The sequence below is a fragment of the Ipomoea triloba genome, chromosome 12, assembly GCF_003576645.1.
Source record: "Ipomoea triloba cultivar NCNSP0323 chromosome 12, ASM357664v1".
Classification (NCBI taxonomy): domain Eukaryota; kingdom Viridiplantae; phylum Streptophyta; class Magnoliopsida; order Solanales; family Convolvulaceae; genus Ipomoea; species Ipomoea triloba.
In genome coordinates, this window is record NC_044927.1 from 28,200,112 (window position 1) to 28,221,129 (window position 21,018).

The 21,018-nt window shown below is 49.1% G+C and overlaps 3 protein-coding genes across 4 annotated transcripts; 1 reads left to right on the forward strand and 2 right to left on the reverse strand.

Moving 5' to 3' along the window:
• Window positions 1-12,856: 12,856 nt before the first annotated feature.
• Window positions 12,857-16,316, reverse strand: LOC115998639 (carbamoyl-phosphate synthase small chain, chloroplastic-like). The gene is made up of 10 exons (XM_031238261.1): window positions 16,089-16,316; window positions 15,478-15,610; window positions 14,728-14,816; window positions 14,592-14,652; window positions 14,428-14,495; window positions 14,207-14,335; window positions 13,996-14,105; window positions 13,568-13,915; window positions 13,316-13,481; window positions 12,857-13,166 (listed from the first exon to the last, which is right to left on the reverse strand). Exons 1-10 carry the CDS (start codon window positions 16,222-16,224, stop codon window positions 13,123-13,125), a joined length of 1,284 nt encoding a protein of 427 aa, XP_031094121.1. The 5' UTR covers window positions 16,225-16,316; the 3' UTR covers window positions 12,857-13,122.
• Window positions 16,317-17,167: 851 nt separating this feature from the next.
• On the forward strand, window positions 17,168-19,340 carry LOC115998129 (MADS-box protein FBP24-like). Of its 2 annotated transcripts, XM_031237612.1 has the most exons (3): window positions 17,168-17,215; window positions 17,358-17,964; window positions 19,237-19,340. In XM_031237612.1, coding segments are annotated over exons 1-3 (621 nt in total). In that variant the 5' UTR covers window positions 17,168-17,203; the 3' UTR covers window positions 19,239-19,340. The 2 variants fall into 2 exon arrangements, with proteins under 2 accessions (XP_031093472.1, XP_031093471.1); XM_031237611.1 differs by lacking the exon at window positions 19,237-19,340 and having other exon boundaries at window positions 17,358-18,117.
• Window positions 18,243-19,974, reverse strand: LOC115998130 (sm-like protein LSM3B). The gene is made up of 3 exons (XM_031237613.1): window positions 19,766-19,974; window positions 18,665-18,760; window positions 18,243-18,526 (listed from the first exon to the last, which is right to left on the reverse strand). The coding sequence occupies exons 1-3, from the start codon at window positions 19,880-19,882 to the stop codon at window positions 18,446-18,448; spliced, it is 294 nt and encodes a 97-aa protein (XP_031093473.1). The 5' UTR covers window positions 19,883-19,974; the 3' UTR covers window positions 18,243-18,445.
• Window positions 19,975-21,018: the final 1,044 nt, after the last annotated feature.

Sequence of the window (21,018 nt, forward strand, 5' to 3'; positions counted from 1 at the left end):
CCAGCCCCGGGCTTCCAAGAGGGGATGGACGCGCTTCGGCAAGCCACAACTGTGCTGACGCAGATCTTGGATGGACTTCAGGGGGGCCTGGTGGCCCCACCACTCGGTCCGTCACGACGGGTGGGGATCCAAGCACCCGCCGTCCTCCAACCCCCGAGCCTCGCATGGATGCGGAGGTCAACTCCCCACGACCTTCGGCAAGAGGGGGAGGGAACAAGGCCCCTAGAGGACGACCCACGCAACGTGAGACCGGCGGAGCCCGGCCGGTTCGAGCTACCAAGTTCGCTCTCGGGCGATTGGGCACGCAAGTCCCGGTCCGTGAACGCCTCGACTTCGGGCCCCAGAATGAGGTGCCCGCCGAGGGATCGGCGTTGCGTCGAGCCCCGAGCGCCGAGCCCCGTGCCGTGCCCCGGCACGAGCAGGCCTCGCGAATAGAGCAATCTGGTGAAACTCGAGGCCGACCCTCGGGATCTCCTCACAACGAAATGGAACAGCTGCGTAGACGATTGGACGAGCTCCAAAGAAGATTGGAGATAGGGGAAGGAGCGCCGGTGCCGCAGGAGGCGCTAACCTCACCCTTCACGGAGGACATCATGGCCCAGCCCCTGCCACGGGATTTGCGCTGGCCAACCATAAAACTTTATTCGGGGTCGTCCGACCCTCGGGCTCACATCAACAGGTACCGGGCGGCCATCATGATGACGGACACCAGTGATGCCGTTACGTGCCGAGGCTTCTTCGTGACCCTAGATGGCCAGGCTCAGGATTGGTTCACGACCCTACCCGAGGGGTCCATTTCATCCTTTGCCGACCTCTCGGGGCAATTTCTGTCGCATTTTGCAAGCAGCATCCCAAAGAAGAAACAATTCACGACCATGTGCAAGTTAGAACAAGGGAGCACAGAGAGCCTGACCGACTACCTAGCTAAGTGGAAGAAGGAGGCGAGGTCAGTTGACAACTTCGACGAGAAGGCGGCCGTGCCGATCTTCACCAGCAACGTCAGGTCAGGACCCTTTCATCGCGACCTCGTCCAGAATCCGCCGAAGACTTATGCGGCATTGCTGGACCGAGCAACGAGGTTCGCAGAGGCGGAGGAGGATGAGCGGAAGAAAAAGTAAGAGGAGAGGGGGCGTCGAGACAAGGCACCTCAGGAGGACCGCCGTGCCCCGAGGCCCCAGCGCCAAGGCCCACGGTTAGCCCCATTGCGTTGTCTCACGCCTTTGACGCACCCGTTGGCCGCCATCCTAGAGCATGCCGAGGTCATGGGTATCGTGTCGTACCCGGCTGAGTGTTTGAAGATCTCGCCCAACGCCGACCCCAACAAATACTGTCGGTTCCACAGGCAGATAGGGCACGACACGGAGGAATGCATGGTCCTCAAACGCCAGATCGAGGAACTCATTCAGAAGGGCTACCTTGGCCAATACGTAAAACGACCCAGCCAGGGCAAGGCTCAAGGCCCAGGCAACGTCTGGAAAAAGAAGGGTGGTTCCGGACCACGCGCTTCCGGGTCCCGCAGAAGGGAACTCGACCAACCCACGGAGGAAGAGGAGAAGGAATCGGATGACTCCCACCCCCCCGAGAAGAAGCAAATCCATGTCATATTCGGGGGGGCCGGAAGGGGGAGACACGCAATCGGAGAGGAAGAAATGGGCTCGAAGCCTTTACGTAGGGGAAGTCGTCCGTCAGCCACACGAAAAGAAGCTTTACGTAGGGGAAGTCGTCCGTCAGCCACACGAAAAGAAGCCTTACGTAGGGGAAGTCGTCCGTCAGCCACACGAAAAGAAGCCGAGGAGGGATCCCATTGTGTTCACGCCACACGAAAAGAAGCCGAGGAGGGATCCCATTGTGTTCACAGACGATGACCTTCCGGAGGGCCCCCTACCACACCGCGACGCAGTGGTAATCAGGCTTGACATTAACAACATTATCGTGCACCAAGTGCTGGTGGACACGGGAAGTTCGGTGAATGTTATGTACCATGACACATTCGCCAAGCTTGGCCTGTCAAGGAAGCAGCTGATGCCAGTGCGGACCCCGTTGGCGGGGTTCATGGGGGATTCCATCGAGGCAGAAGGCTCCATCAACCTGGAAGTGGAAATAGGCGACCTACCACACGTCAAAAGGTGGGAGGTTGAGTTCGTGGTTGTGAGACTTGGTGGCGCGCACAACATCATCCTTGGCCGCCCAGCCTTAGAGGACCTCCGGTGTGTCATATCTATGGAGCACCTGTGCCTGAAGTTCCCCACCCCCACCGGGATCGGGACAGCGAGAGGAGATCAGAAGGTCAGCCGGAGTCTTATATTTGTACTTGGGTATCTCGCAAGCCGCGATCAGTTCCGTGCTGGTCCGGGATGACACGGGAGTACAAAGACTTGTGTATTACGTGAGCAGGGCCCTACGGGGGGCAGAGCTCCGATACTCTCCAATAGAGAAGGCCATATTCGCTGTCGACGCCACAGCAAAAAAGTTAAATCATTATTTTCAGGCTCACCCAGTGTACGTACTCACGAACCTACCGCTGGAGGCGGTGCTAAGGTGCGCAGGGTCGGCAAGCCGACTCGTGAAGTGGTCTATGAGGCTCAGCCAATTTGACATCCATTTCAAGCCCAGACCAACCATCAAAGGGCAGGCCCTCGCAGACTTCATAGTCGAGTGCACTGCCCGCGACGCCACAGAGCAGGCAAGGAACGAGGAGGAAGAGTGGTGGACCCTATCAACTGATGGGTCCTCGAGTAGCAAGGCATGTGGAGGAGGGGTCGTCTTGGTAACCCTGGAAGGATTCCGGGCGTATTACGCCCTCCGTTTCCATTTTAAATTATCAAACAACGAAGCCGAGTACGAGGCGCTGCTGTGCGGACTCCAGCTCGCAGTGAGCATGAAGGTCGAAAAGCTGAAAATTCGGTGCGACTCCAGGCTCGTGGTCGGCCAAGTGTCCGGCGAGTTCGAAGCAAACGAGGAGAGGATGATCCGGTACCGCGACGTGGTGCTCCGGGTCTTGGGGCAGATCGCCCAACACGAAATCTTGCAAATACCAAGAGAGCAAAACGCGAAAGCTGATACACTCTCCAAGCTCAGCCAGGCCACCCCAGAATACATCTCGAAAATTGCAAGGATAGAGGACATCCATAAGTCCAGCTTGGAGGCATATCTGGTCATGCTCGTGCAAAGCCGTCCGCCCTGTTGGTTGGACCATCTCGTACAGTACAAGAAGACGGGCACCCTACCCCCGGATGAGGCCGACGCTAAGGCAGCCAAGAGACGCGCCCCGACATACTAGCTTATCGGGGACATCCTATACAAGAGGTCATATAACGGGGCGCTGCTAAGGTGTTTATACCCAGATGAAGCCCGGGCTCTCATCGAGGAGATTCACGAAGGAACTTGCGCAGCCTATTAGGGAGCGTATACCATGGCCTGGAGAGCCATACTTCAAGGCTACTTCTGGCCGGGGATGGCGAAGGAATGTGCGGATTACGCACGGAGCTGCCCTACTTGGCAACAATTCCAGATCGGCCCGGGCCGACCCGCCACCAACTACACCCCGATTAGCTCCGTCATACCATTCTCAAGGTGGGGCATCGATATTGTAGGAGCCCTGCCCATGGGCTCGGGCAAGCGAAAATATGTCATCGTCGCGGTGGATTATTTCACGAAGTGGGTGGAGGCCGAACCCCTAGCAAGCATTACCAACGTCCGGTGCAAACAGTTCGTATACTCCAACATACTATGCCGTTTCGGGGTGCCAATGCAAATCATTTCCGATAACGGTCGCCAGTTCGAGGGAAAGGAGTTCAAGTTGTTCTGCCAGGAGTGGCGCATCACTCACACCCAAGTCTCCGTGGCCTACCCCTAGGCGAACGGCCAGGTGGAGAATGCCAACCGCACAATAGTAGACGGGTTGAAGAAGACCCTGGAGGCGGCGGGAGGAGCGTGGGTCAAGAACCTAGAGGCGGTCCTCTGGGCGTATCGCACCACGCCACGAAAAGCAACAGGCGAGACCCCATTTGCGCTGTGCTATGATTCGAAGCCAGAGCTCCGGCAGAGGCTATCATTCCGACGCGACGAAGTGAGGAATACGATCCCGAACGCAACGAGGAGCACCACCGGGCTGACCTCCATCTGATAGACAAGAAACGCGAAGCAGCCATGGTGTGCGCGGAGAACTACCAAAGACAGGCTAAAGCATACCATGACAGAAGAGCACAACCCCGATACTTCCAAGTCGGCGATTACGTGCTAAGACGTCGCGAAGCCAGCAAGCCCCTGGATGGTGGCAAGTTAGCCAAGCGCTGGGAAGGACCTTACATAGTTTCAGCCGTGGTCCGCCCCGGCAGTTACAAGCTGAAGACGCCGAAGGGCAAAGAAGTAGAAAGGGTCTGGAATTCAGAACATTTAGTTAAGTACTTCCAGTAACGTCAAAAGTGTAAGGCGGTCCGCCCTCCTTTCAGTTCATATTTTTCTTTTCTCGTGACGCAATAAAGCAGCATTTTTCCCATCACACGCTTTTCGGATCAACCGAGTCTTTTGAGTCTAGCGAGCCAGGGAGCTCCAACTCGAAACAACCAAAACACCCTAGAGGCAATACAAGGTCCGACCTTGCCTATTGCCGAACGGAAGAGTCCCTAGACGCAAGGCTAGATAGCCTCGACTTAGGACGACTACATTCCCTAGGGGTGACACGGGGCCCGACCTCGCCTGTCACCGAACGGAAGAGCCGCTAGGCGCGGGACCACAAGGTTCCGGCCTAGGCCGGCTAGCACCCTAGGGAGGGTACGAGGCGCACGCCTCACGTACCATCGAACGGATGCGCTAAGGGTCGGAGGACTAAGTCTGGCGACCCGACGCCAACTCAAAAAAGCAAAAGCATATAAAAAAGCAAAGGAAAGAAACAGGGAAAGATAGTGATCACGCAATGCACAGACGCTCGGGGACGGGGCCAAGGGCCCAACCAAAACCGAGCGCAAGTTAATCAAGGCCGAGTGTCCACGGACTGGGCTCGTGCCCGGCCTAGGCCTCGGCCAAGCACGGACTAGCTGGCGCCACACCAACAGAACACGCAGCAGATAGCAAAGAAGCGCAATTTATTGAAAGCAGTTTATTGAAGGCAAAGCAAAACGAGCAAAGTCGAAACAAGCATGCAAGGCTGGGGTTGAGAACAACCAAATTCCAGCCATCATGTCAAAGCACAAGAACGAGTAGTCCACGCTACGACAACAACAGAAATATCCAACAATAAACGATCTAAAAAAGATAACGACATGGGAGCCTCCAAGGACACTAAGGATCGCGCGCCCCAGAGGTCCCTGCCTGGTCGAAATTGACCATGCCCGGGGAAAGGCGAATCTGGTCCAGCGGGGTGTCGGCCGCGCCACCTAAGCCAAGCGCGAGACCAGGGAATGGATCATCACCGAGGGCAGCTCCAGTCCCGGATGTGCCATGAGAAGCAGCGGGTTCGGTTTGGGGCTCCGGATCTATGAGTTCCAAAGGGAGTCCCCACGCCTCGGGGTCGAAGGACGGGTCTCGGCACCGCAGTTGCGTGTAGATCTTGTGCTGCATGTCGTACTCACCAATGTCGGCCATGTGCGCAGCCTCCATGGCCACGTATCGCTTCCCCGCCCTAGTGGACTTCAGCACCCCATAGCTCTCCTCCACGTGCTCCGAGATGTAAGCCCGCACATCCACTGGGAAGGCCGTGGACTCGCGGTAGCGCGTCACAGCCACGGTCGACGCCTCCTCGGCGGCTCTCTGCACCTCGAGGGCTCTCCTCTCGCGCAAGGCCATCTGCTCGCGTTGAAAGTTCAGTTGATCACATTGCAGATTCAGCGCCCTCATCTGAGCCTCTAGCTCCAGGCGCGCCTTGGCCTCGGCCTCCAGAGCGTCTCCCATGGCCCCGTAGCGAACCACGGTCTGCAAGCAGAAAGACGAGCAAACAAGATAACCGCGGAACCGAAGGAGAGGGGGAGGATCGCGGAAATACACAAAATAGGGACATACCTCCATTAACGAGCGGTAATCCGGGCGGCCACGACACGACTCCTTATCGCGGGTCGAGACAAGGCTCCGCATCACATCTTCCGCTAGCACATCCCCCTGGAGCAAAGAGACCGAAGGAGGGATGGACACAGGCCAACTTGGAGGGGCGGAGGGCATGGCAAACGTGGAGCCCATCGGGGCTGCAAAGCCGAGAGCGGAGGTAGCAAAGCCAGGCGCCGGGTTGTCCGCTATGGTGGACGCCGAGCTGTGGCGACTTCGTGGAACCGGCGCTTGACCCGGAGGGGAGGACCGAGGCGCGGCACGCGGTACACGTGACCGGCTGGGCTCCCCTCGGCGGGCCCTCTTGCTGTTCTGGCTCCTATAGGCTGCGAGGACCGCGCGGGCATTCTCAGCTTCGTCGCTCATCCCTAAAACGCGCAAGAACAAGCAAGTTATATACCAAGCAAAGCATGTATCGAACAAAGCAAGCAAAATAAAATCATGGGAAAAGAACGAACCACGATAGTCAGGGTCGGAAGCACCGGACGACGACTCCTCGCCCTCAACTATATCGCCCTCGGAACCTCCGGACTCCCCGGAGGACAACACTAACAATCGGGGGACAAGGGGTTGAGGGGGAGGGGGAAGCGGCACACCACGCACGCAGCCTATATCGTGCAGGGCCTCGGGAGTGACCAGAGGCTCCGAGCAAACCCCCCGTTGACCGTTGAGGAAAGCGTTCAAATGGGAGGAGAGGTAAGGTACGGGGTCGACCTTGGCTTTTGAGAGGTATCCCCCCCAGGGAACCTCGAAGGGAAGACCGGGACCGGTGGAGATAAAGACAAACTTGGGTTTCCAATACTTGTTAGCCACTTTAATATCCTGGAAAAATCGAGTCTTAGAGCGGGCAGAGATTCCCGCATAGCCCCTNTAACGACATGGGAGCCTCCAAGGACACTAAGGATCGCGCGCCCCAGAGGTCCCTGCCTGGTCGAAATTGACCATGCCCGGGGAAAGGCGAATCTGGTCCAGCGGGGTGTCGGCCGCGCCACCTAAGCCAAGCGCGAGACCAGGGAATGGATCATCACCGAGGGCAGCTCCAGTCCCGGATGTGCCATGAGAAGCAGCGGGTTCGGTTTGGGGCTCCGGATCTATGAGTTCCAAAGGGAGTCCCCACGCCTCGGGGTCGAAGGACGGGTCTCGGCACCGCAGTTGCGTGTAGATCTTGTGCTGCATGTCGTACTCACCAATGTCGGCCATGTGCGCAGCCTCCATGGCCACGTATCGCTTCCCCGCCCTAGTGGACTTCAGCACCCCATAGCTCTCCTCCACGTGCTCCGAGATGTAAGCCCGCACATCCACTGGGAAGGCCGTGGACTCGCGGTAGCGCGTCACAGCCACGGTCGACGCCTCCTCGGCGGCTCTCTGCACCTCGAGGGCTCTCCTCTCGCGCAAGGCCATCTGCTCGCGTTGAAAGTTCAGTTGATCACATTGCAGATTCAGCGCCCTCATCTGAGCCTCTAGCTCCAGGCGCGCCTTGGCCTCGGCCTCCAGAGCGTCTCCCATGGCCCCGTAGCGAACCACGGTCTGCAAGCAGAAAGACGAGCAAACAAGATAACCGCGGAACCGAAGGAGAGGGGGAGGATCGCGGAAATACACAAAATAGGGACATACCTCCATTAACGAGCGGTAATCCGGGCGGCCACGACACGACTCCTTATCGCGGGTCGAGACAAGGCTCCGCATCACATCTTCCGCTAGCACATCCCCCTGGAGCAAAGAGACCGAAGGAGGGATGGACACAGGCCAACTTGGAGGGGCGGAGGGCATGGCAAACGTGGAGCCCATCGGGGCTGCAAAGCCGAGAGCGGAGGTAGCAAAGCCAGGCGCCGGGTTGTCCGCTATGGTGGACGCCGAGCTGTGGCGACTTCGTGGAACCGGCGCTTGACCCGGAGGGGAGGACCGAGGCGCGGCACGCGGTACACGTGACCGGCTGGGCTCCCCTCGGCGGGCCCTCTTGCTGTTCTGGCTCCTATAGGCTGCGAGGACCGCGCGGGCATTCTCAGCTTCGTCGCTCATCCCTAAAACGCGCAAGAACAAGCAAGTTATATACCAAGCAAAGCATGTATCGAACAAAGCAAGCAAAATAAAATCATGGGAAAAGAACGAACCACGATAGTCAGGGTCGGAAGCACCGGACGACGACTCCTCGCCCTCAACTATATCGCCCTCGGAACCTCCGGACTCCCCGGAGGACAACACTAACAATCGGGGGACAAGGGGTTGAGGGGGAGGGGGAAGCGGCACACCACGCACGCAGCCTATATCGTGCAGGGCCTCGGGAGTGACCAGAGGCTCCGAGCAAACCCCCCGTTGACCGTTGAGGAAAGCGTTCAAATGGGAGGAGAGGTAAGGTACGGGGTCGACCTTGGCTTTTGAGAGGTATCCCCCCCAGGGAACCTCGAAGGGAAGACCGGGACCGGTGGAGATAAAGACAAACTTGGGTTTCCAATACTTGTTAGCCACTTTAATATCCTGGAAAAATCGGGTCTTAGAGCGGGCAGAGATTCCCGCATAGCCCCTACCCTGGGCCCCCCCCGAACTACCGCCTACTTGGAAGAGTTGCTGGAACAGACTGAGAGATGGGTGGACGGACATCTGACTACACCTGACCAGGAAGGCGGAAAAGATCCTATGGGAGTTGGGCTCTAACTGCCCCAAGGCCACGCGGTGGTGGTTCAAGAACTCAATAATGAAGGGATGTAATGGGAAGGCGAGCCCCATTTGGAGCGAGGTAAGGTGCACCCCGAAGTGGCGAGGGGAAGGGGGCTCCAGGATACTTCGACCAGGGACGGGAAGGACAAGCTCTACTGTGGGCCCGACAAGAGACTTGGCGAGCTCGATCTCATAGTCGGTCAAGGCTTGAGCCAGAGTCCCGCCAGGGACGCGGGAGTCAAGCAGTGTGTGGACAGACTCGTCATAGGGCTCGAGTAGCGACGCCGGCTCTATAACATAGCGCGGAGCGGCGTCCATGAGATTCACGGAAGGCTCGGGAACCCCGTCAAAAGGATAGGGAAAATTCTCGTAGGTAAGAGCTTCCTCGCTGGAGGAGGGGAGCTCAAAGCGGTCGATGGAATCTAGAAAACTCTCGTACGGGTCGTACGAGGAAGAGTGCATGCAGGCTAAGCGAGACTCAGACGCTGGGAGGAAACCAAATTTGGAACATGAAAAGGGGAGAAGGACTACTAACCGACTCCAGGGAAGGCGCAGAGGGGTAGACGCACTTGGACGGGTGACACGGATTACGGATGCCCGGACTCAACGGCGGGGCCTCGACGCTCGGCGGCGGCGGAGCACGGTGCTCGGTGGTGGTTCGGTGGCGGCCGACGGTCGGTGGCGACGGCGGTAACGGCGGCCTGGCGACGGCGAGGTGGCGGCCGGCGGTTGGTAGCGGCACTTTGATGGTGGCTCGGTGGTGCTTTGGTCGGTTGGAATGTAGAAAGAGAGGAGGGAAGTAATGTGGCAATGTAAATACGAAAGAAGAATGAAGGGGGTAAAAGGGCTTATATAGGGGGAATTTTAGTGAGATGATGAGGGGTGAAAAGTGTTGAATGGTGTGGGGTATTTATAGTTTGGGAAGAGTAAGAACTTTGAAGGGATTGAACTTCTGGACGGATAAGAACAACTTTGAGATAGAGTTTCGGATAACAGTCACAGTGCAGCAAGGACTCTAGTTGGGACGGACTCTGACCCGGTCTAATGCGAAGGCTTATAAATAATCCGTGTTTACTCTCTTTCGTTGCCGAAATCTCGCAACTCAGAGAGTGGGGGACTGATGATGGAATAATTAGGACCGGGTGCGGAGCAAGAGCCGGGCAAGAAGGAACCGGGGCAAGTACGACCCGGAGGCAGCCATGTGGCGGGCTAGCCACGGTCAGCCGCGGCCGAGAGTGGCTCGCGACACGCTCAGCCCGCAGCACGCTCAGCCAGGCTGAGCGTGTTCCGCNTCTTGCTGTTCTGGCTCCTATAGGCTGCGAGGACCGCGCGGGCATTCTCAGCTTCGTCGCTCATCCCTAAAACGCGCAAGAACAAGCAAGTTATATACCAAGCAAAGCATGTATCGAACAAAGCAAGCAAAATAAAATCATGGGAAAAGAACGAACCACGATAGTCAGGGTCGGAAGCACCGGACGACGACTCCTCGCCCTCAACTATATCGCCCTCGGAACCTCCGGACTCCCCGGAGGACAACACTAACAATCGGGGGACAAGGGGTTGAGGGGGAGGGGGAAGCGGCACACCACGCACGCAGCCTATATCGTGCAGGGCCTCGGGAGTGACCAGAGGCTCCGAGCAAACCCCCCGTTGACCGTTGAGGAAAGCGTTCAAATGGGAGGAGAGGTAAGGTACGGGGTCGACCTTGGCTTTTGAGAGGTATCCCCCCCAGGGAACCTCGAAGGGAAGACCGGGACCGGTGGAGATAAAGACAAACTTGGGTTTCCAATACTTGTTAGCCACTTTAATATCCTGGAAAAATCGGGTCTTAGAGCGGGCAGAGATTCCCGCATAGCCCCTACCCTGGGCCCCCCCCGAACTACCGCCTACTTGGAAGAGTTGCTGGAACAGACTGAGAGATGGGTGGACGGACATCTGACTACACCTGACCAGGAAGGCGGAAAAGATCCTATGGGAGTTGGGCTCTAACTGCCCCAAGGCCACGCGGTGGTGGTTCAAGAACTCAATAATGAAGGGATGTAATGGGAAGGCGAGCCCCATTTGGAGCGAGGTAAGGTGCACCCCGAAGTGGCGAGGGGAAGGGGGCTCCAGGATACTTCGACCAGGGACGGGAAGGACAAGCTCTACTGTGGGCCCGACAAGAGACTTGGCGAGCTCGATCTCATAGTCGGTCAAGGCTTGAGCCAGAGTCCCGCCAGGGACGCGGGAGTCAAGCAGTGTGTGGACAGACTCGTCATAGGGCTCGAGTAGCGACGCCGGCTCTATAACATAGCGCGGAGCGGCGTCCATGAGATTCACGGAAGGCTCGGGAACCCCGTCAAAAGGATAGGGAAAATTCTCGTAGGTAAGAGCTTCCTCGCTGGAGGAGGGGAGCTCAAAGCGGTCGATGGAATCTAGAAAACTCTCGTACGGGTCGTACGAGGAAGAGTGCATGCAGGCTAAGCGAGACTCAGACGCTGGGAGGAAACCAAATTTGGAACATGAAAAGGGGAGAAGGACTACTAACCGACTCCAGGGAAGGCGCAGAGGGGTAGACGCACTTGGACGGGTGACACGGATTACGGATGCCCGGACTCAACGGCGGGGCCTCGACGCTCGGCGGCGGCGGAGCACGGTGCTCGGTGGTGGTTCGGTGGCGGCCGACGGTCGGTGGCGACGGCGGTAACGGCGGCCTGGCGACGGCGAGGTGGCGGCCGGCGGTTGGTAGCGGCACTTTGATGGTGGCTCGGTGGTGCTTTGGTCGGTTGGAATGTAGAAAGAGAGGAGGGAAGTAATGTGGCAATGTAAATACGAAAGAAGAATGAAGGGGGTAAAAGGGCTTATATAGGGGGAATTTTAGTGAGATGATGAGGGGTGAAAAGTGTTGAATGGTGTGGGGTATTTATAGTTTGGGAAGAGTAAGAACTTTGAAGGGATTGAACTTCTGGACGGATAAGAACAACTTTGAGATAGAGTTTCGGATAACAGTCACAGTGCAGCAAGGACTCTAGTTGGGACGGACTCTGACCCGGTCTAATGCGAAGGCTTATAAATAATCCGTGTTTACTCTCTTTCGTTGCCGAAATCTCGCAACTCAGAGAGTGGGGGACTGATGATGGAATAATTAGGACCGGGTGCGGAGCAAGAGCCGGGCAAGAAGGAACCGGGGCAAGTACGACCCGGAGGCAGCCATGTGGCGGGCTAGCCACGGTCAGCCGCGGCCGAGAGTGGCTCGCGACACGCTCAGCCCGCAGCACGCTCAGCCAGGCTGAGCGTGTTCCGCAACACGCTCAGCCCAGCTGAGCGCGGTCCGCAGCACGCTCAGCCCGGCTGAGCGTCCGGGCTCGGCGGTCCGCACGTTGCCCGAGTCTCGCGGCGGCGGTTACGGCCTGGGCGTTAGGCGCGCTTCCCTGCGTCTTTTCCGGATCAGTTACGCCTAGGGTTGATATAAAAGCTCGCTGGTTGTCTGATCAGGACATCCTCACTTACTTTTCAACACACTTGTCTGTTTATTACATTGCTTACCTTTGTAATAGCGTTATACAATTCAATATATATTTTACCCCCGCGGTATACTTACGATTCATTAGCTTGTCATACCCCCATTTATTTAATCGGGTTTTGTAATTCGGACCACCCGGGTTATTAAAATCCATCAGGTTCGTTAAACAATGATAAAATGACAAAAGAAATTATGAAGGAAGTAAACTATTACATTGCTATAGGATAGGACCAGTATGCAACTATAATAATTATTAGGTATCCCATGAAGTTGGACCCTAACCCCATGGAAGGCAACACAAAACTTGGGATTATATAGGAAGGGGTACAGCACAAAATGTACTTTTAAGTAGTTGCCTTATATATCCTATATCTATCAATATGAAATCATGTAATGAAGGGGATTCTTATATGTACAAATGACACTTTGAACTTGGAACGAGCATGAAGAAATTCACGATACTTTTTTATTTTTTGGGTTGTTCTCTTAGATCAGTAGCTCAAGATCTTTGATCTTTGACATAACTCAGTGATAAAAATTGTGTCACTTCCTATGGACTCGTTGAGAATGATTATCTAGATTAGAAGTAGAAGGCGGGATCTTCATGGAAACAAAATGCAGCCATTTGCAGTATTATTGTAATCCTAGGAAGAAGAAATCAAGTGGAGTGCAATTATTGGTTTTTTAAGACTTTTATTTCTCTTGGCTTATTAGCACTTGACAAAGAGAGAGTTACATTACTCATCGTCTTATACTCTTATCTTGGGCAATTAACAAAAATACATTTGCATATTAACTAAACTAATGAGAGTGAGAAGTGAAGATGGCTAATAAGCAAGGCAACTCTTGAAAGCTTCAAGGTTGGTGCAAATGGCAGGTTTTATTATATAAATATAAATATGTTCCTTGTGCAAAAACACCCTTCATATTCATCCTCTGTTATGCTTCATGAGTTGTATAAATTCTGCAAAAACTGCACCCAAAATAGCTTCATAAGAGTCAAAGATGAAGAAGTGGATGTTTGAATGTGCAGCAGCAGATTATGCAGCCATTATAATTCTTACTTCTTATAACTGCTTATCAAATTAAACTTATAGGAGGAGAAAGAGATAAATTACATACCAAGATCTGAGTCATGAGGCCCAGGAGATGCTTCGGGATGGTATTGAAGTGACATTAGCTTTTGTCCAGGAAAGGCAAGACCAGCACAGCTTCCATCATTCAAGTTCACATGAGTTACCTCTACACCTTCAGGGAGTGACTCAGGATCAACAGCATAGTTGTGATTCTGCACCCATTAATTAATTGCTACTGCTATAATGAGTCAAAGGGAGTGATTGACATACATACATACATACATACATACATACATACCTGGGCACTAATCTCAACACTGCCATTGCGAAGGTTGCAAACAGGATGGTTCCCACCATGGTGCCCAAACTTCATTTTAAAGGTTTTACCCCCCAAAGCTTGACCAAGCAACTGATGGCCCATGCAAATGCCAAACACAGGAACCTTTCCAATTATTTCCTTTACTGTTTCAACAGCATAAGGAACTGCAGAAGGGTCTCCTGGACCATTGCTGAAAACAACTCCATCCGGATTCATATTCAAAGTTTCAGATGCTGGCCATGTTGACGGAACAACACTAATTTTACACCCATAGGATGCCAATCTCCTTAGTATATTATGTTTGATTCCAAAATCATATGCAACAACCTTCATCAGCCAAATGAATACAAAATGAGTGTGGTGTTGAATGTTGCTGCATATGTATAAAAAAACATACTAATACTCACATTGAAACTCTCTTGGCTTCTTCCATTAGAATTAAACTCCCACGCTGATTTTGTGCTATCAACCCATTCATAAGGAGCCTTACAGGAAACACCACTAATTAAATCCACACCTGTAAAATTGCAAGCAAACAACAACAATTATAATAAAGCTCTATATGATTCGCATGCAAAAGATGCCATCCAATAGATGCATCTAAAGCAAGATGCATACCAACAATGTCCCAAGTGCGAGAAAGTTCTAGAAGTTCCTCATCTGTTTTCTGCTGCTCTGTGCTCAGCACGCCAATAAGACTTCCATCTTCCCTCAATCTCCGAGTAATTGCACGAGTGTCAACATCATCTGTTGTATGATAGAAAAAAAATAACCTTTCAACATGAATTCTAGCCAGCCAAATATAAAGTTGTCTGCAAAGTGTAATATGAAGATCTTACATATCCCCATTATGTTCCTTGCAGCCAAATAGTCACCTAATGTCTCTGTGCATCTCCAATTCGAGGTACTGGAAAACATCATTAGTTAATTACTTTCAGCAATGGGATGAAAAGTGCAGGACAAAAACAAGCATGTTAAGTCCATAGAGGGAAAGGTAGCTCACCTTAAACTCAAACTTTTAATTACTAATCCTGCCAAAAAGCACTGTCTAGATTCTTCGTCATCTGTCAAAGGAGGTATTCTGATTTAGAAACATGCAATGTTTGAAACACGTAACACAAAGTGAACAGAGTACAGACCAAAATTGACACCAGTGTTCCCAATGTGAGGGTTTGTCATCAACACAAATTGACCAGCATAACTAGGATCAGTAAGGATCTCCTGGTATCTGCAATGTCAGGACATAAAGAAAAGGGGTCAATATCAGTTGCATAAGATGCAATGAAGTATCAAGACTCTTCCCTGCTTCCCAATACAAAGCAGAAGGAACAAAGTAAATCAAAGCATTCAATCAAGAAAACAATAATGGATTTATAAGCTCCCCCCAATAGTGAATGTGTAAGCATAAATAAACTAGGTATGGAGTATATATTTTTCACAGCTGGCAAGTTTTACTCCTAAATCTTATTAAACTTGGCAAAGCTTGCTTTTTTTCCGTGGCTATCATAGGCTCTTTAATACAATTGCACAAGAAAAGCACTTTCACTTAATCTTGGAAGTTTTACAGGAGAAATATGATGAAACCACTAATCTCTGATTTGGCATGCTAACCTTGGCAATGCATTTCAATGTCGTGCCAGCCTAATTTTCTCCTCTCCTTTCCCAGGCCTTTTCCTTCCCTAAACTATTTGGAATGTTAATATAGTTTGGCTCAAGGACTCAATGCATAGTTTGTGCTTATTATTTATTTCAATGAAATGAAACAGGCAAATAATATGTATCAGCTCATCAACTGTATAGGAATAAAGTTTAGTAAACTTAGGCTTATCATTAGTATATATAAATGCAATAGTCGGTTAATGAGTGGAAAGAAGAAATAGATATCTCACCCCGTCAATGATGTATTGAAAACCACTTCTCCAACTTGGGTCCCAGAAGCACCAAAGGATTTTGCCTTCCAAATTGAACCATCCTCGAGCACAAGCCTAGCATCTGCTACCTTCCATGGTCTCTGTACCAATCCTGAGTTGAACAAAATTATGACTTAAAAGTTTGATAAAGTAACAGAGAGTGACTTCAGCGTCAGTGGGGAGAGAGAAAAACGAAACTATGCATCAAGATTCAAATTGGAAACTTCATTTCTCTTTAGGATGGAATCAGTTTAGAATCAGATAAAACAGTGGCAAAACTTTAGCTCTCAAATATGATAATCAAATAAAGTTTTTTTTTTGGGGGGGTCCCAAATAAAAGTAGAGTGCTAAATGTACGTAAGAGTTTTTGAAAAGTTAACCACAAGCTCTACACATGAGAGGAGTGAAGGTGCGTATAGGCAACACTCTTCTAGTCTCCTCACCCAGCATTCCCGCATGGGAAGGATGCAGAAATCCAAAAGATTTAAAATTCATAGTTTGAGAGCACAAGTGTTAGTGATTCACAGGCGGCAGTCCCTCGCCTCCTCGACTCATACACATATAAAGATAAAGAAAGGTGTTTCCGATACCGGAAGGAGGCGCGACAGAAGGAGGAGGAGAGGAGCACTTGACGATAAAACCTCCCCGAAGTTTTGGCGAATACTTGTGGGAAATCGGAGAAGTTGCCACTAAGAAGGAATACTGAGTTTTCAGAGCAAAATCCATGGCATTGGCTAATGGCTATGGCTGCTGCCCTTTCTCTCCCCTCTTCAACTTTACTTCTTTCTAGTAGCAGATTAGTAGGGTGCGGCTTTTGTATACTTTTAATTTTTTTACGGTATTATACAATTTCCAATTCCAGATTTATTTATTCATTTTTTTCTTTTGACTTGCTTTGCCAGGAAACCTACATGTTGAGCATATAATATAAATTTAAATTTAGTTGAAATGGGGCAGACTTGTATATAAATCTTAAACTTTCTCGAAGAATATGTGCCAATCTTTTAGCATACTAGTTTTAAAATTTGTGTTTCAAATAGAGAGAGCAATGAGGTGGAAATATACAGAGCATATTCGTTGTTTTTAACTCTTATATTCTCTATTATCCTTGTTCTTGTCTTTGCTCCCCGATTATTTATTTTTTTTTAATATATTAATCATAAAATAACCAAAATTAATTAGGTTTTACTTGTAAAATTATTCAATCAAAATTTTCAAATAAAACTAGACATAAATTTATAAATACAACCGCTAAACAATTGGTATTACATGTATAAGAAAAGTCACTTATCATATGTGAGTAATTAGTTAAATTGTTATTAACATTCATTCGATCTTTACTTAAACAATATAAAAAAGGAAAAGGGAAATAATCTCTCTCTTCTCTTGCTCCATAATCATAGGAATCATCCAAAATTTATTTCCCTAATATCATTTTTATGGTACATCCTTAACTTATTCCAAACACAAAATAGGTACTTACTAATAATGCCAAATAATAATAGTGTCATCATAGGATTGGGGATATATTATCGATCATCAGAATCACAAGTTTATACAAAAAGCAATTGCTATTTCTTTTTAAACTCAAAATAGACAATTCTTAACTCCTTTATTATAAAACACGGCTCAAACTGCGGGGGGGAATGCGAATTCAATTCCCATCCTTCTTGTCTCTTTGATCTGATCGATAAGATAAGGCAATATGGTGAAGAAGGTATGGTAATATGCATTAATTCATTTGGAATATGAGATTGTTAAAACTAAACTGTTGGGTTGTATTTATATATAATAATAATAATAATATATTGGTTGGTGTGATTAGTAGTTTAATATGTATGGTATGATATGGGGTGCAGACCGTGAAGTTAGAATTTACTAGCAACGAGAGGAGCAGGAGAACAAAATTCAAACACAGGACCAAGAGTTTGATAAAGAAGATAGAACAACTGTCGATACTGTGCGGGATTGATGTAGGCGCAATCATATTTGCTAAACACGCCGATGCACACCAACAACTTCTTGTATGGCCACCCCAACCCCAACATCTCCACCAACTTCTTACTTTGTACAAACAAAAGGCCAAGGCCAAGGCCAAGGAGGTACAGGTAGAGGCAGAGCCAGAGGCGGCGGAACCAAGTGATACCTCCTCCACCGCTTCCTCCCACTCCCAAACACAAAACCTGCTGCCAACTTCCTCCGGATACCATCACTTGTCGTTGTCACTCCACCAGCTCAATCAACTCCTACACATAATGGACCGCCGGATTGCTGCCGTTGATAACAAGATACAATTCTTAAGAAAATCTAAGCAGGGAATGCCGGAGGAGGAGGTTAGCAATTTGTCTCACAGCCACCGCTGCCCTCATGCGGTGCACTGTTGTTGCCGTGGATGCGCCGTGGTTGACCCTGGATGTTCACATCATCGTGGCCTCAACATCACTCTCCATGGGACCTGCAATTCTTGTATGTCGTCTACCCATTCAAATCATCTACTTTGATTTGAGTCCCCGCAACTCTTGCACTTCATCCCCCACATTCACATAATCCCCCCTAATATATATATGTCGTACCCTTAGTTAAGGTTTTTTTTTTTTTTAATATCAATGCAAAATCCAATTTATTCAATCTGCCTAAGCTACCACTATCATTACATTCTTTTTGCCAAAGATTTTAAACCGCACTTATCTTTTCCTCCTATCTATCATAAAGAGAAGGCCTTCCTTCCATTCATACTCACGCAATAAGTTCAAATTTGTACTGTAATACTAGGGCATTTTAAGTTGTAATAAAGGGTGCACTTTACTGTTACACAAATAATACTCGTTCCAACAGATCATAATATCCACAGTAACACTTTTGAACAAGCCAAAAGCTAGCGAGCCTAAGTTCCTTTTGAAATAGTACATCATTCGCACTACCACAGCAATACCATTTCTTTGGTCAATCATGCAGTCCGCAGAGGAGGGGACACCAGTATTACACCATCTCCACGAACAAAAAGGAAAGGAATGGTCCGTTTTGTAGTCTGAAAAGGGAATGAGAATGAATACACACAAATAGTTACCATACGTCTAGAAATTACCACAACGCAGGTCCCTATAGGATGCTACCTAAATTTATAATTTCAATTTCAAATATAAAGGAAGAATGGCTAAGATCATACCCTAACTATCTCCTCATATGTTTCATCATCAATCTCAACAGTTGTCACAATTTCTTCAACATCACCAAGAATCATATTAAGATGCTGATCATAAGCCTGTAAAACAACATACAAGATAAATTTAGTCTCACAATGGAAGATTGCCACTCTAAGTAAAATCAATTTTTCCATTCAATTCCAGTTCATATATAGTTCCAAACAAATATCATGAACTGGAAAATGACCTTGGAAACTCAGAAACACAAAATAAACAGAGATGTTTATAAAAAAACACACAACACACACAAAGATTCCCCTTATACTAGGTAATGCATTAGTTCATAGCCACTAACAGCAATATATTTTACCAATTCCTTCCTCCTTCACAAACTTCAAGTTACTCAACATGAGGATTAAGAAGTAATTCATCAAAGAACAATACGTTCACTGCAAGTTTGTTTTATCAGGAATTGAGAGGGAGAGGAAATTTAAAAAATTAACCATGAACAAGAACAGAAAAAATGTCAAACCAAAATAAGAAGTACTTTTTTTTCCAGATTATTCACAACAAAGATGCCCTTTTGACAATGCAGGATGGAAGGTTGGCAGAAGAAAAGGGAACCCAAGGTGAAGTTAAGAGAATGAGCAGACCCTAGAGTAAAAACAGGAAGGCATGTGTATGCAATTATCTTTTCCCCAGAGAAATAATACTAAATCAAAGAGAGACAGAAAAAACTAGAGTGCCATCATGAAAGTTAAAGTCAAATACTCGTATAGCTGTACTGCTGGACTTCATGAATTGTTACCGGCATTCAACCTTCTTCTCCTACGGTGCTAGTATAATAAAGTCCTAGTTTATTCTTAACATATACTATGATAATTTCCAAATTTACGGCAATATAAAGCACATCCTAGCTTCCTCAAACAGAAATAAGGCAAACAAACCAATTTAACAGTGGAAGAAACATACAAACAGACATCTAGAAATATAGATACACAAACATCATATTTGAAAAATAAAATAATTAAGCATAATTCGAGATTTAGGAGCTAAAGAGAGGCAATATTAATCATCAGAAGATCAGAAACCCTAGAAGAAGAGAAGGGAAAAGGAAATGGTACATGAAGTTTTCCGCGGAGTTCACGGTCGGAACGGAGCTTGACGTAAATTCTCTCGTCGAGGCTGAGCCTGATGAGATCCAGCGGCTCCTTCACTGTGCTCTCTTCTTCACTCCCCATTCTGTCTCTCTCGGACTGCGCGCCTTTTCGATCCTTCACACTTCACATTCAGAAGTTTCTCTAGGTTATAACAGGACCTTTTTCTAACAATGGATTGGGCTCTTCTTTTACTCTGTGAGCCGAATATCTTTTATTTGAGCCCACTTTTTTTTTTCCTTTTTTTAATATAAACCTCCTTTTTTTTTTGTATCGGCTATACTATGGACGCTTGTAGATCTCGTGTGTCCTCTTTTCTAGAATGTTTGTTTGTTCTAGTTCCTATATCGTCAAATGTATTAGCACATTCTTTAGCCTCAGTCGTCCATAGCCAGGATCACTCTTTCGAGGAAATGTAAATGTATATTCTTGAGGGAACGAGGCATGCCCCGACCCGGATCAAAACATCTAGTACATGCTGTACATTGTTACAACCAAAAGCAGTGGCAAAGCCAACTAAGAAAAACAAGATGGAGGAGGATTAATCCTATGTCCAACCCATTGAGATCTTCTCCATATAAGTAAAACTGAAAAAATGGTCCAAATAAATGGGGGGACCAAAACACAATACAGCAAAACAATGAAACTTTTCCACATTATGTAATGGGATAAAGGTAGAAGATGACTCGGTACACGTCTTTGGCAATGTTATTCACAAGGCCATCGATGGGCAACCGATCTTCATCGTGGTGAACTCTATTTCGGTTTCTCCATAAGTGATAAATAGTGCAAATAAGTGCAATGGTAATTGCCTTCGAACGCAAGCGTGTTCCTCCGTGCAATCTGTTGATCCACTTGATTGAGCTCTTGATTGCATTCGTGCATTTGTGAAACCCAAAATGCATCCGGACTTGATTCCAAACTTGTAAGGAAAAGGGGCATTTAAAGAAGAGGTGTTGAGCCGTTTCTTTATCACCCACACACATTGAACAGTCGGTATTGATGTCTAGGAAAGCAAGTCTATCCTTTGTTGGTAGCCTTTGATGAACGGCAAGCCATGTGATAAATGAAAATTTGCGGGGAATGTAAGATCTCCATACAAATCTCCATGCAAAAGCTGGTTGAGATTTCTCTCGAAGAAGGTCATAGATCTGTGAAACTTGAAACTTGCTGTTGTTCACAGAATTATGAAGGAATTCCTTTGCATTTTGCAATCCTCC